We start from the raw sequence: 14,838 nt of genomic DNA, 5'->3' as shown, positions 1-14,838 counted from the left end.
TTCTGCAAAAATTCACCAAACTATACATTATAATTTGTACACCTTTCTGTATGCAAATACACTTCATTGTAAGTTTTTTATTTTTAAAAGATTTTATTTATTTATTTATTTATTTGAGATAGAGAGCGAGAGTGAGAGAGAGAGCGAGCACAAGCGGGGGGAGCGGCAGGCAGAGGGAGAAGCAGACTCCCCACTGAGCAGGGAGCACAATGTGGGGCTCGATCCCAGGGCCCTGGGGTCATGACCTGAGCTGAAGGCAGACGCTTAACTAACTGAGTCACCCAGGCGCCCCTCATTATAAGTTTTTTAAATGGCCTTATTAAGTTCTTAGGAAGTGTAAGCAAAGACACTGAAAATAGAGTCCTTTGCAGTTGATTTACCCACTCTCATTCATCAAGCCCCATGCAGCAATTTGTCCTGCACAGGCTGCTTGCTCTGCCTGGAAGCCTTTCGCTCTCCTTCCTTCTTCAATTCCGTTCTTCTTATTGTTGCCTACTTATTAACTCCTATGCATCCTTCAGTATTCAGCTCATAAGTGATCTCCTCCAGGAAGCCCTCCTTGACTTCACAGTCTAGGTCACGTATCTTTGCTACAGGCTCATTGAACTTTGCTTTTGAATACTTACTTTGGGTGTGATTATATACTTGTTTGTGTAATTACTTGACAACTGTCCTACTCAAAAGAATGAGAGCTGCAAAACAGTGGGACTGTGTTTGCTTCTGCTTACCATTATATCCCCAGGACCAAGCACAGTACTTGATAACATAATAGGCACTCAGTACATATTTGTCAAATGAGTGAATGAGTGAAGGAATGAATGATGAATGAAGGAATAAAGTCCTATAGATGAAGTCCAAAGCTACTCACAATAAACATTGCTTTATCTCAAAAATTCAGTTTAAATCCTCCATTCTATTCTATAGCAGTCTTTGATAGAAAATAATATTTTACATTATCTACCATCATGTGGAATTGATGATCCTAACAAACACATGTCCATCTGTAGCTTAATGTAATTCTAGCACACTGTTACATCTCCCCAGATATGGTATATGTTTCCCAATTTTAAAAGCTAAGATTTTTGTGTGCTTGGCACCTCCCATATGATACCTGAGAAATGGAAGTCAGGATCTATGACCTTAGTGGACATCTGCATCTCAGCTGAGGAACTGGAAGCAGGATAATAACAGGCGATAATGTAATTTCCCCAAGGTCACAGAGCTAGCTGGTATTTTTATTTACATTTCATCCATTTATATTTCTTAAAATAAATCCACCTTCCTGTCACTTTGGAAGGGGTAGATAAGAAGACTGAGCATGCTTCCTTCTGGGTTTAATTCCGAGGTTCACTAGTGGGTGGCTATTGGCAAGTCTAACCTCAATTTCCTCATCTGCAAAATGGGGAGAGTAAGAATATCCCATAGGGTAGGGTTGTTGCGGGGATGTAATATATGCAAATGGCTTAGCACAATGCCTTGTCCTTGGTAAGTGGTCCGTGAAGTTAGCTGCTGCTGTTAATGTTCATGCCTTGGGGCTGGAGCGGGAAGGAGTGGAAGGACTGACCTTGGCCTTCAATGGGTGGGAACCCAAGACCAGAGGCTTCTGCTCATTAAACTTGGAGAAAACAGGCCTTGGTCCAATTCAAGAGGAAACTGCTATGGGATCCATTTAACTGTCTCTCTCTCTAGGAGTGGTTGAATCTACTGCCTTGGTCGTTTGGCTGAGAAGACAAATTAGCCAGAAAGCATTTTTGTTCAATAACACCCAGCAGGTGGTAGAGTTTGTGAAATCTAGGCCTTTGGTCATCATTGGCTTCTTCCAGGTACTGGGGTCAAGAGGTGGGAGGTGGCTTTTTGACTGGTGAGGAGTCCTGTGTCTGCGTGGGGGTGGGGTAAGGAGAGGTCTTCCATTTGGGTTAATACCATACCCATTTTTCCTTTTCCAATGAGCTGGTTTTCCAAGTAAATGCAGTGTTAAAATGAAGAAGGAAAGAATGGAAGGTGACGTGGTAGGAGAAGCTAACCAGAAAGGTGGACAGGAATGCAGAGAGAGGAGAGGAGATTGACATTTATTAAATTGGTTTTGATAGTATAACTGATCTTGTGGAGGTCCATTTAAAATATCGCTGAATAATAAATAATTTGCAAATCGCTTTTCCTTGTGGAGAATGAGTTTCTTATACATCTTTACTCATTTCCTGTAACTTGGATGGCTCCTCCCTTCCCCCAGCGGAAGTCAGAACTTTGGCATTATATTTTTACACAGGGAGTGTATGTACCTCTTTCTGTCTCATCTCACTTTTTGACAGCCCCAATTTTCTTTCAAGTTATAGAATGAAGGCTGTGACTACAGCCATATCTTGATACCAAGTTTATATTTGGTGATCCATGTGGTCAAACCAGCTGCCTTTTCTGAAAGCAATTAAGGAATAAATGTTTAAAAGTCTCAACCTGTGTTAGAACAGCCTTACTCTAGATACTTGGAAAAACTTGGATTTATCAATTCTTTTCATTAATCTCTGTGGATTTGCCTATTTTGGCTTTAGTCATAGCCACAGAAGTATTCTGAGTATGTAACATTCATGAAAGGGGACTTAGGGAACCCAGGAAAACCCTAGAACTTGGAAAGGTGAGGAGATAAATTGGTCACCATTTCCACCTTGACCTTAAATAAGCCAGACGTTTTGCTTTCTACCAAAACCTCACCAAACATCCTTCCCCAAACAGGATTTAGAGGACGAAGTAGCAGAGTTGTTCTATGATATGATCAAAGACTTCCCAGAACTAACGTTTGGAGTGATATCAATTAGCAATGCTATTGGACGTTTCCACGTCATCCTTGACAGTGTTTTGGTGTTCAAAAAGGTAAGACTTGGATTTTATTGCTAGTGAAGGGTCTCCAGCTCAAAATAGTGGACTATGCATGTATCTACAGGCTTTGGGTACAAATTCTGGTTCTGCCACTTGTGAGCTAAGTGGCATTGGACTAGGCAGCTTTTGTGAGATCACAGTCTCCCAGAGTTTCTCTGGCCTTTCTAGACATCTTCCATTGTTAGCTCCTCCTCTTTTCTGAGCCAGTAAATGCCATTCATTAAGGCTCAGTCCTCTGCCCTGTGTTTTCTTCTGGTCCCTGCTCTCTCACCCACCCTCCATCAGCAATTACCACCCATACACCTATGACTTACAAATCTCCCATTTCCAGCCAGACTGCTCTATCTCCAGACTTTCATATCCATTACCAGATGTCTCCACATGACCAAGCCTAACATTATAATCTCCCCTCCAAATCCTCTTTCAGTGTTTTTTCTTTTTCTCTCAATGAATGGTGTCACCATTTCTCCAATGTCCCATCTGAGCAAAGCCAGAATACCCAGGCATTATTCTAACCCCTCCCTCTTCTCCATCCTTCACAACCAGTCCATCACCCCAAACCTATTGGTTTTAAATCCAAACTATCCCTTGAGTCTATTTCTCCTGCTACCATCCTAAGTCAAGTGACCATCATCTCCCATAGCTTAATGCAACATCCACCCAACTGGTCTACCACATTCTCTCTTATCCCCTAAAGAGTAATCTTTCCAAAACTCAAAAGTGATGGCCACCTACCTCCTTCCCACCAAAAGCCCTTTAATGGCTTCCTATTATTCTTAGGATAAAGACTCAAGTCCCTAATAAGGCCCACAAGTCCTTCCTCAGTCTAGCCTCTATTACACTTCTTCCTTCTCTCCCTCTCTGGGATCTGAGAATAGATCATCCGAGCTGTCTAATAGGGCAACTACTAGTCACATATGACTATTTACATTAAAACTAATTAAATCAACATTTTAGCTCCTCAATCAAACTAGCTACATGTGGATAGTGGCTACTGTATTGGACAGCATAGATTTACAGAGCATTTCCATCATCACAGAAAGTTCTATTGAACAGTGTACTCTAGAAACTGTAGGCTGGTTCCTGGAACATGCCTTACTCCCTCAGCACACAAAGCCAAATCCTTATAATAATCATGTTATTTATAGATATGGCTTAGAGAGGTTAGGTTACTTGCCCAGGGCCACATAGGAGGTGGGTAAAGTGATACCCAGACCTGCTTAAGACTGTGAGCCACTTCATTTTTACTTGGGCTCTTAGAATTAATTACAAGGTTTTAAGTTGAGAATAAATTAACCTGATTTGTGTCTGGGAATGGGACAGCATAAAGTCCCAAAGGAGATCCAAATACATATGGAAATCTAGTCTATGATAAAGATGATATTTTAGATCAGTAGGGAAAATATGTTATTCAATGACTAGTGTTGAGAGGATTGGGTAGCCATCTAGAAAAAAAAAAATAAAGCTAAATCAGTATATCCTCCTTCCACAGAGTTAAATCAAAGACTGATTTCCGATTTAAAAATATAACAAAGAAACAACAGGGGACTTTGCTTTCTAAACTTGGAGCTGGAAAGTCCTTTTATAAAGCATGACAAAAACCCCAGCAACTATGAAAAGAAATACTGATAAATTTGGACCACATAAAAAGTTAAAAGTTCCACAGAATAAACCTCATCACAGTATCAAAAACCAAAGAGCAAACTTGAAAAATGCACTTAGGACAGAGTCAGTCTATTTTAATGGTTAAGAGCATGAGCTCTAGAGTCAGGCCACTGGGTTGGAATCTTGGCTCCCCCTCTCACTCACTTAGCAACCTTGGGCAAGTCACTTCACTTTTCTGTGCCTTGATGTCCTCAACTGTATAATGCGAGAAATAATGATTCATAACTCAGTGGAATATTATGAGGATTAAATGAGTTCTTGCATATAACATATTTAGAACTGTGGTTGGTACAATATGAGCTCTCCATAAGTCGGATTAACATTATCAGACTATTGTCATGACCAGAAAAGAGTTTCAGCTTTGTCCAAAGGACAACAGGGGCTGTGAAGTATTTGAGCAAGACAATGACATGAGTTGCTTTCTAAGAGCATCACTCTGGCTAAAGGTGGGGGGTGGGTTGGAGGGAAACAAGGGGAGAAACTGGAAGACCATTAGGCAGATTTTGCAGGAGTCCAGGAAAGAGGTTTGGACTAGAGGGTAGGCTCTGTGAAGGTGAAGAGAAAGAGACAGCATAGGGAGAAATCAGCCGGAGAGAGCTCCTTCCCCCACAGATTCCCTCCTTCTCCTTCCCCCACAGATTTTGATCCCGAGCTACAGAGAATTATTTCCTTCCCTGTGTTAATCCCAGTCCTTCTGAGAAGCAGTCATCAAGCAGGATTAGACATGCAAAAGATTAGGGGGAATGCCTGTGAAAGGAAACAGAGGGAGCTGGGGGAGACTCATCAGGCCACTATGTAGGTCTGACCCTTTGGAAGGAAGGAAGGTCCCCTGCCTGCAGAGAAGTTCTAAGAAAGCTGGTCAACGTCACCTACCAGAGAAGTCCTGCATCTCCCAGAAATGGGCTTGCCTTAGTATCACTGACACAGGGTCATTGGTTAGGAGCAGTGTGTAAGAAACTGCATCAGCACAACTATTTGGATGGATTTCAAAACGAAGCAACTGGCTACCCATTGACCACACTCCCTGCTTTGTAGATTGGAGATTTTCACAGCCGCCACAGACCCATATTCCACTGACAGGCTAATCCGCCAGGCCGTTCATATTTACCAAGTACCTAGATTATGGATTACACTCGTCACTATGGTGTTCTCCTTTTGTCCATGGGGAAAATTGTGCTATTTATATTTATTAAGTGCCTACATTATGGAAGCTACTACCCTCCAATACTTTTCTCCTTTTGTCCAAGGGAAAAATTGTGAAACGCGAGGAGCTTATTAATGACATTACCAACAAACATGTCCTCAATCAAGTCATAAAAGAGCACCTCACAGATTTTGTTATTGAATACAACACCGAGGTCAGTGAGCCAAAGGGTTCCTGGGAGAAGGGTAGGGTGGGGCAGCTGTGTGCATAGATGACCTGTTTCCCTGGTAATTTCAGAACAAGGACCTGATTTATGAATTGCACATCCTGAATCACATGCTGCTCTTCGCCTCCAAAAGCTCAGAGTCATTTGGTATGATAATGCAGCATTATAAGTTGGCATCAAAGGAATTTACAAACAAGGTTTGTAGAAAGTGCTATTGCCCTTGTTGGATGGGTATCCAGGACCCAGAGACGCTAATGTCATTTGCCTGCCCTGCTGATTGTAAATTGAGCCCAGGATGATTTGTATATCCATTTGCATACCAGTTTCCTTATTTGCATATTGATGCTACATATTATTTCCTACTTAATTTTAAACCAGGCTCCCTCCCTTCTTCCTGCCCAGTGTCTCTTCCTTTTTTTTGCCATACCTATGCTTCTTCTTTCCTCATCTCTTTGGGTTTTTTTGTTTGTTTTTTAAGATTTTATTTATTTGACAGAGAGAGACACAGCGAGAGAGGGAACACAAGCAGGGGGAGTGGGAGAGGGAGAAGCAGGCTCTCCACGGTGTAGGGAGCCCGATGCGGGGCTTGATCCCAGGACCCTGGGATTATGACCTGAACCAAAGGCAGACGCTTAATGACTGAGCCACCCAAGCGCCCCTTTCCTCGTCTTTTTGAAAAGTCTACTATGGGAACATGGATAGTTTGGCTGCTTTTTTGATGGACGATGCTCTAGCAGGAGTGAGGGGCTGTAGTGTGGGTGGTCTTTGGCCTGGACGTGAGGGGGAGGCGAGAACACCCCTGCCTGAGGTCAGGGAGTATGAACAGCCTACAGGTGTGAAGCAGCACAGGTTGTCTGATAGTAACTGCTGAGACAAAAGGCTTTAGCATTGCACAGACCTGGTTCAAATTCTCTTCCTCTTAGAAGCCATTTTGTTCGTGAGTTTCTTAGCCACTGAGTTTCAATGTAAAATGGAGAACTTCATGGAAGAAGTAGAGGTGTCACAGGTAAAGCAATGAGCAAATGTACAGTGAACAGTGCTATCATCGTTAGAAACAAGTCTGTTTTTCTCAAGCACCATACCTATATGTACCACCACCTGGACTATGGGGGGAATTTACTTCACTTTTCTCTCTATTTTTTGTAAAAAGTACAGTAATGGCATATTATTTTCCTTTTGATGAAAATTACTCTAAAATTCAAATGAAACAATTAAAAACTTTGAAACCCAAAATAAACACACAGTAAAGCCACTAGGGTGTGAACATAGTTAATGTTCATGCTACATCCCACCACACTATTCTCTAGGGAGTTTGTTCCAATTACAGAAATACCTCTTGTAAATAAATTTCCTGGTTTATTCAATTTTAAATTTTTGATGTAATTCAGCTGATCACGATCTGATTGCTTCCATCTATTTCTCTTATAGTAGTCAATATGTAGACATATTTCTTCCAGATTATTATTTTTTTATTTAACTCTTTAATCTAGGTGGAGTTTGTTTGGGCATATATTGTGAGATAAGGTTCTAAAATAGCCTTTACCCCAGCTATCTACCTTCCTGAATGCCATTTGATTGTAATCAATTTTAGAGCCAAAGATAAATGGATGAATATTATTCAGACAGGTCATTCCCCCATATCTTATCTTGTTCATGGCTAGTCAATATTAGTTGAAAGTATACAAGGATGGTTCTAATGCTTTGCTTTGTTTTCCACTCCACAGCAGAGGGAAGAGCATTGGGCACATAATAGGGCCCTTAATATTTTGATGAATGACCTGAGGGTATCAGTGTTTGCTGTGGCCTCCCTGCTTCCTCTCTTACTTCTTCTCTGCAACCAGAGTCATCTTTTAAAAATTATCGTAGCACTTTCTGGCTCTCACTATTCTTTAGTGGTCTTCCATCTTATTCAGATAAAAGCCAGCCTCCTTACTGGAGCTCTGATCTCATCTCACACATCTCTAACTTTGTCTCCCTTGACTCTCCCTCATGGTGCTGAAGCCACACTGGTCTTTCCTTTCTATTCTAGAACATTCTAAGCTCCCCGACCCTAGGCCTTTGCATTGACAGTTTCCACTGCCTGATTCATGTTCCCCTGACTTGTTAACTCATCACCCAGGTCCCAGCTAAAATGTCACCTCCTCAGATACTCCTGACCTTCCTACCTAACAACAGGCTCTGACCTCACTCCACCTGTATGGTCATTCTCTATCATGGTGCTCTGTTTTACTGTCTAATTGACACTCATTGCTATCTGAATTTATTAATTTTTTACTCCTTTGTTGCCTGTCTTTTCCACTAGAACATAAACTCCATGAGGGCAGATCTTATCTGCCTTGGGCAGTTTATATCCCCAGTGCTTAGCAAAATGCCTAGTAGGCACTCTGCGAATATTTGTTGAATGATGAGTGAATGAAGTCATGAATTTCCTTGACAGAAGAATAATCTAGAATAATAATGAGCTGACATGTATTGAGCATTTTTACCTCCCAGTTACTGAACCAAGCCTTTATACACATTGTCCTGTTTAATTCTCTCAGCAACCCTATAAGGTGGATACTCTTATAATCACCACATTACAGGTAAGGAAACAGGCATAGAGAGGGTCAGTGACTGTTTTGCCCAAGGACCTTGATGAAAGCTCAGGACACCTCCTGACTTCCTATGGTTGTGTGGATGGTACCCTGCACAAGGATGGTGAAACCAGGCTGGTGGCCAATCCCTGTCTGTGCCCTGGGGCACAGGGCTGCCCCTGCCTGATGGAAAGGAGCCTCTTTGTTCTGTCTTTCAGATGCAAATAGCCATAGACCCTGCTATTCGCATTCCCTTAGTGCTCTCCCAAGGTTTCCCAAGTTTCTCTCCCTCAGTAAGGGATTCCTTAGCTAATTTCAATCTTTACCCTTTTCATGACCTCCAATCCCAGAGAGACTCAGGTTTTATTTTATTTGGTAGATCCTTTTCATCCTTGTGGATGCAGATGAACGCAGAAACGGAAATATCTTCAAATACTTCAGGATTACAGAGGTTAATATGCCATGTGTCCAAATCCTAAACTTAAGCTCTGATGCAAGGTACAAAATGCCTTCTGAGGAGATAACCTATGAAAATCTCAAGAAATTTGGCCACAGCTTCCTGAATAGAAGTGCCAAGGTACGTTTGTTTTTAGACAAAGTTTACTCAGAACCTCAAAATTTCGTAATTTTGCTGGCTTTGGTCATCTGAATGGGGAGGCAGAATCTCATGGTTCAAAGTGGGGAAATACCTATATCTCTCCATCGCCAATCTTTTCAACTTTTGACCTCTCTTGACCCTATAATTCCACCATTAATTCTTTATTTTGAAAGGCATTTCCTTTGCAGGAACTCCCAACTGAAATGCAGGAGCTCCCAGGGCCAACATTCTCTGAAAGAAGACACTTTTCCTCCTTCCTTTGAAGGATAGATAGATTTTTGGGGAGAGGAGATAGGGTGGCGAGGTATTAAGCAATCAGGATTTAGCCTCAAAGGTTTCATGTACCTCTTATTGGGAGATTAGAAATGAGCCTGTTTTGCTAAAAGGGAGGAGAGGCTGTAGAAGGATCAGACATAACACAGTATCTCCTGTTTATGTAGCACTTATAATGTCCCCCAGCCACCCTGCTGAATTAGATGACCATATTTTTTATTTTCCAAATGGGACCACTTTTGAGACTAATGGGGGGGGGGGGAGTGTGCATTCTTTAAAAGTATTCTGGAACAACAGGAATAAATTGGAACTTTCCAAGCAAATCAGAATATTTGGTCACCTTCCCTCTGAGGATTCCCATTACCTTCTGCCCATTCCTGTACAGATACTCCTTCTCAAGTGAAAACCGTTTTTTCTCTGATGCACAACATCATCACAGGCCAAGTGGTGAGGCTGGTATCTTCCATGTCATTTCTTCTCCTCCTCCCTTCAAAACCCCAGATCCCATGCATTTGGACTTTAGATCGCCTGCTCCCTCCCTCCATTTCTGTCCTCTAGTCATGTCCCTTTCACTGTCGGGGGACTTAAGTTCCTCATTGCAGACTTGCCCTCCATCTCTTCTCTGCCATCATTTCCAGAGATGCCAGTATCCAAAACCCTGGTTTCTCTCTTTTCTCATAATTGGTGTGTCCATGCCATCCCAGCCACCTGCCTGTGGCCACACACTAGAGATGGCAGCCCCTCTGAAAATCTGATTTCAAGCTTCCCATCTTCTTAATTCTTTTTTCTAATATCCACATCGCTACAATTCTTTGCGCTTCTCATGGCCTCCAATCTCCTGATCCCCTTTCACAATCTCTTTTCTGCCTTCCTTCATGAACTTGGGATTCCACGGTTCACAGCTCTGCTGATGATTCCCTTAACTTCCTTATTCCTTTATCCACCTTCTACCTTCTTTACACCCTGTAGAATTTACAAGGCAAAACCACAACTCTGGTTGAACTGACTTAATGTCCCTATTTCTTCCAGGCCAATGCTGGAGAAAAAGAACACCACCATGAGGCAGGCTGGCCTCATAGAATCACAAACCTCCCATGGGCTCTCTGAAATGTCCTGACATCTCTGTATAAATTTCTCTTAGTGTGTTCATTCTCTGAATCTCCGAGTCTTTGTCCTCATACCCCATTCCTATTCCAGTCTCAGCTGAATACAAGACCATGTATCATTAAGACAGGGGCCCCTCATTTTCCATAACCACATCTACAAACCTACCTGGAGCTCTACCTCAGGAGGTGTCTGTCTCCTCCTCCCATGCTCTTGCAATAGAGATGACCCTTCACATGACTTACAAGATGTCACATGCCTGATCTGGCCCATTTCTAATTTCCATCTTTTTCATCATTTCCCATCTCCCATGCCCAGCCTCCACCCTCCTTTATGCTCCCTCAGAAAGAATCTTCCCTTCTAAAGGCTGGTGTGGGGATGAGGGAAGTATTGTAAATCTGAGTTAACTGGATAAAGAACAGAGAGCAGGAATGAGGAGTGGGGAAGGCCCTCCAGGCAGAGGAATGGCATAAACAAAAGCCTGAGGTGGAAGAAGGCTAGCCCTTTGGGTAAATAGAAGATCAGTATGGTTGAAGAAAGCAAGGAAAGAATGGTAATGAGCTTGGTGAGGCTGGTAGGAGCCAAAGTGTGATAAAGGCTTTATAGGTCATGTAAATTATCTTGGGTTTGATTCTGGGAGTAATTGGGAACAGCTAAATTTGGGGGGGAGGGAGGGACAAACCAGTTAAGATGTTGAAGACATGAACCCCACTCTAGAATTCATCCCAGTTTGAAGCCCTGCCTCCTCCCCAACCCTCTGATCTCAATTTGCCCTGAATAATCCAGTCTGGACATCAAGCATTTCAAACTCTTTCCCAAGGTGGTTATAAGAACAAGAGAAAATTTTCCATTGTTTCCTGTCAGGGCAGAGAGCCCCAAATGCCAACCCCTTTCTGGAGACTGTTAGACCTCTCAAATTTGCTTCCTAGAAACATCAATCCAGTGAAGACATTCCAAAATATTGGGACCAGGGGCCAGTTAAGCAGCTCGTTGGGAAGAACTTCAACATAGTGGTCTTTGACAAGGAAAGGGATGTATTTGTGATGTTCTGTAAGTATCTCTGCAGAGGCCATAGAAGGCAATGGCCCAGACATTACTCTTCAAGTGCTGCTCCTGAATTCTGGGGCCTCCAAATCTCCAAAATCTATCAAAGCATCATGCCAAGGATGGTCTTCAAACATCCAAAGAGTTTGGATCAAGATGCTATCAGCTACAATGCAACTCTCCCCGAAAATCTAATTCTTGGAACATACCTTCCATATAATCCAGTCCTGTGGCTTTTATAGCAATAATAATGCTGATGGCTAACAATGATTCGATGCTATGGTATACCAGGCCTTTTGCTAAGCCATTCTATACTTTATCTCATTTAATCCTCACAACATGCTTTTGAAAGTAGCTACTATTATTGCTCCCACTTTGCACAGGACTAAACAGAGTCTCAGGGAGGTGAAGAAACTTCCAAAGTCAGGCAGCAAGTAAGTGCTGCAACTGGGATTGGATCCTGGGCAGCCTAACCCCAGTGCCTCGGCTGGTCACTGCTGTAAAGAACAGCAGTTCTGGCTTTATGTAACTTATCAAATGGCCCATATTTAACCTACCTGAGTTGGTGTGGCCAAGCCGGAGACTCAAATCATGCAGGTAAAGGGCTTAGCAGTGTCTGGCATATTGCAAGTACTTGATAAATGACAGCTATTATTATTCCTATTGTTGTAATTATTTCCAGTACTTGCCTAAGAACTATTGCCCTTTCTCTGCTGTTTCTGATTTGCACATGAGAGTCATAGCCAGGGACCTCTTTCCCACCCTGAGACACAGAGAAGGATAATGCTGAAGTTACTTCAGACATCTCTTGTATTTTACCATTTATCGAGCACTGACATTAAGCCGGGCATGAGTTGGCTGTGTACACACCTGCTCTTATTTCCTCCTCAAAACAAGCCTCTTAGGAAGGTCCAGTGTATTTCCCCACGATACAAATCAAGGAACTTAGCCTCGGAAAGATTAATTACCTTACCTCAAGTCACACAGTAAATAACTTGAAGGCAAAAGTTCAAATCAAGCTCTGATGTCATTCCTTCCTGAGGGCTGCACTGCATCATGCAGGCCTTTAAAAATCTCATTGAAATGGACTCTCATCTACAGGGCGAGGTGTTTAAAGTCCATGTGGTTGAATAACCATGATCTGTTGCCTTTAAGTGAGAGGAAGGGCAGCTTTTCTATACTTAACTGACACCAGAGCTAGGAGAATGCCCATTTGGTTCTGGTAAAAGGCAAAAGGAGCCTCATTTTCTTGGAAGTAGGCTTGTCAGATTGGCCCCCTGGGACTGCGACCATTATGCCCCCTCCTGCTCCAACCCAGGCCCATCCGGCTCCAAGGGAGCTGTGGGGAGAACAGATGGTCATGGAAGCACTTGGTTTCTAAATGGAGGGATGATCATCCAAATGTAGAGTGTCGGGGCCCTTGAGGCCACCCCTCCCATAGAGCCAGAAACTTTAAGGGGATGATGAGCAGGGAAGGTTAGAGCTGGTCCCTGATTCTCTCCAGAGGCCTAGGTGCCTGGGCCTGACTCAAAGCTAAAGGAATGGCCCCTAAAGACTAAAAGGCAGTGTGGTATAATGGTCACCAGTCAAAGCAGCCTGACTTCAAATCCCACTTCCTCTGCTTAACTACCTGGGTGACCTTGGGCTGTGAGCTTAACCTCTGTTGAAAAACTCTTGTGTTCTCTCTCTCTCTCTCTCTCTCACACACACACACACACACACACACGATTTCTGGCAGAACATGAGGAATTGTCTAGTGTAATGTTTTTTCCTTCAACTGGAGTGGAAAGCCATGTTAAAAAAAAAAACAGAAGAAAACGTCCCAGCATGCTCAAAGTGTTAGTGGCTGGGTAGCGGGGACAAGATTATTTTTTTTTCTAATTTATTTAATAATGACCAGGTACTGTGGTTGAAATGTAAAATAAGGTAATATACTATTCAAAGAAAGACGGAATGCAATTTGCAAAATAGCAGGACCATTAGTAGAACACGGTGACAGTGTTTCTGGGGTAGCGCTGGCTTTCAGTCTTTATTAGTGTGAGCTTGCACAACATCCCTTCTCTTCCAGATGCACCCTGGTCGGAAAAGTGTAAGGCACTATTCCCAGTGTTGGAGGAATTGGGCAAAAAGTATCAAAACCACTCGACAGTCACCATTGCCAAGATGGACATCACGGCAAATGACATTCAGCTGATGTACCTAGACCGGTACCCCTTCTTCAGGCTCTTCCCCACTGACTCTCAACAAGTGAGGGGCTCTTGGGACCCACATACCTGAAAATATCATTATGTCATTATCATGGACCCAGTTTCTCCTGATCTCCAGCTCTGCCTTCTACCAAATCAGCTTCATTCTCAGCTCCAGCCCCCATTATCCTCTCGTGTTCAATTTGAAGAGTGTTTTCCATTAGCTTCCCCCAAGGTCCCAAGACTTCCTAGAATTGGGTCCAGCTTGGGTCAGCTGTTCTTCCCTGACCCAGTCATTGTTATCAGGAAGATGTGGGTGTCTTGATAAGTCAGGCCTGGTTCCCTCTGGTACTAGGGCTGAGCTCTACCCAGACTATGGAATAAGATGGGGGTGGGGGGAACTCCACGTGAATCTTGGGGGTGGGGTGCTATGAGAAGAAGGAAGAACACATGATAGAAAAACAGGTCAATGTCTTTTACATACCAGTATCACAATCACCAAGCTTTGCCAGTGTCATGGAACATACTCTCTGTGCTGCTTTGGCACCTGGGGAAGGGTGTCCATCAAAGCACTGCAAGCAAAGGTTCCTGCCCCAAGAAGAGTATGACTGAGAGTGGAAGAGAAGTCATGATGTGGGCCCACTTCCACTTGCAACTGGAATTGAAGGGGATAGATTCTGGAGCGCAGATATTCCATGCAGACATGGAATTTTAAAGAATGCTGAAGATTTAAATCAGATTAGCAGAGGGGTGTGAACTATAGGCAGGAAGTATAATAGACATGAGAAGGTGGGCAGAAGGGTGGCCACAGCACTGTGAAGGAGAGGCCATCCTTCTGGTACAAAACATGCACGTGGGTGAGTTGTGGAAAATGAGGCTGGGTTGAGAGGGTGGAGCTGTCACAGATCTCCCATTATCTGAAAAGGAGTGTAGACAACCAGTGGGTGGTAAGCAGCTTCATAATCTTCTTAAAGACTGAAAGATGAAAGGGAACTAGGGATGGCTAAGCAATGATCATGTATCAGAAGCTTTGTAAAATAATAACTAGTCATAATAATAATAATAACTATATGTAGTGCTCACTGTGAGTCAGGTACTGTTTTAAGTGCTTTTCATATAGTAACTCATTAAATTCTCATAATAACATATGTCGT

The 14,838-nt window shown here is 42.9% G+C and overlaps 1 protein-coding gene across 1 annotated transcript in view; it reads left to right on the top strand.

Annotated features, from left to right (window-relative positions):
• The window catches only part of LOC116628047 (protein disulfide-isomerase-like protein of the testis), a 33,786-nt gene that overhangs the window by 17,100 nt on the left and 1,848 nt on the right, over positions 1–14,838 (top strand). Inside the window, exons 3-9 of the mRNA XM_032398094.1 lie at positions 1,690–1,823; positions 2,728–2,865; positions 5,784–5,894; positions 5,978–6,103; positions 8,859–9,056; positions 11,384–11,504; positions 13,567–13,745. Coding sequence (XP_032253985.1) covers positions 1,690–1,823; positions 2,728–2,865; positions 5,784–5,894; positions 5,978–6,103; positions 8,859–9,056; positions 11,384–11,504; positions 13,567–13,745 — 1,007 coding nt within the window. The remainder of the gene's footprint in view (positions 1–1,689; positions 1,824–2,727; positions 2,866–5,783; positions 5,895–5,977; positions 6,104–8,858; positions 9,057–11,383; positions 11,505–13,566; positions 13,746–14,838) is intronic.

This window comes from Phoca vitulina, unplaced genomic scaffold, assembly GCF_004348235.1.
Source record: "Phoca vitulina isolate PV1807 unplaced genomic scaffold, GSC_HSeal_1.0 scaffold110, whole genome shotgun sequence".
NCBI lineage: Eukaryota > Metazoa > Chordata > Mammalia > Carnivora > Phocidae > Phoca > Phoca vitulina.
The sequence above is the reverse complement of the archived record's forward strand: the minus strand, read 5'-3'. Positions and strand labels throughout refer to the sequence as shown.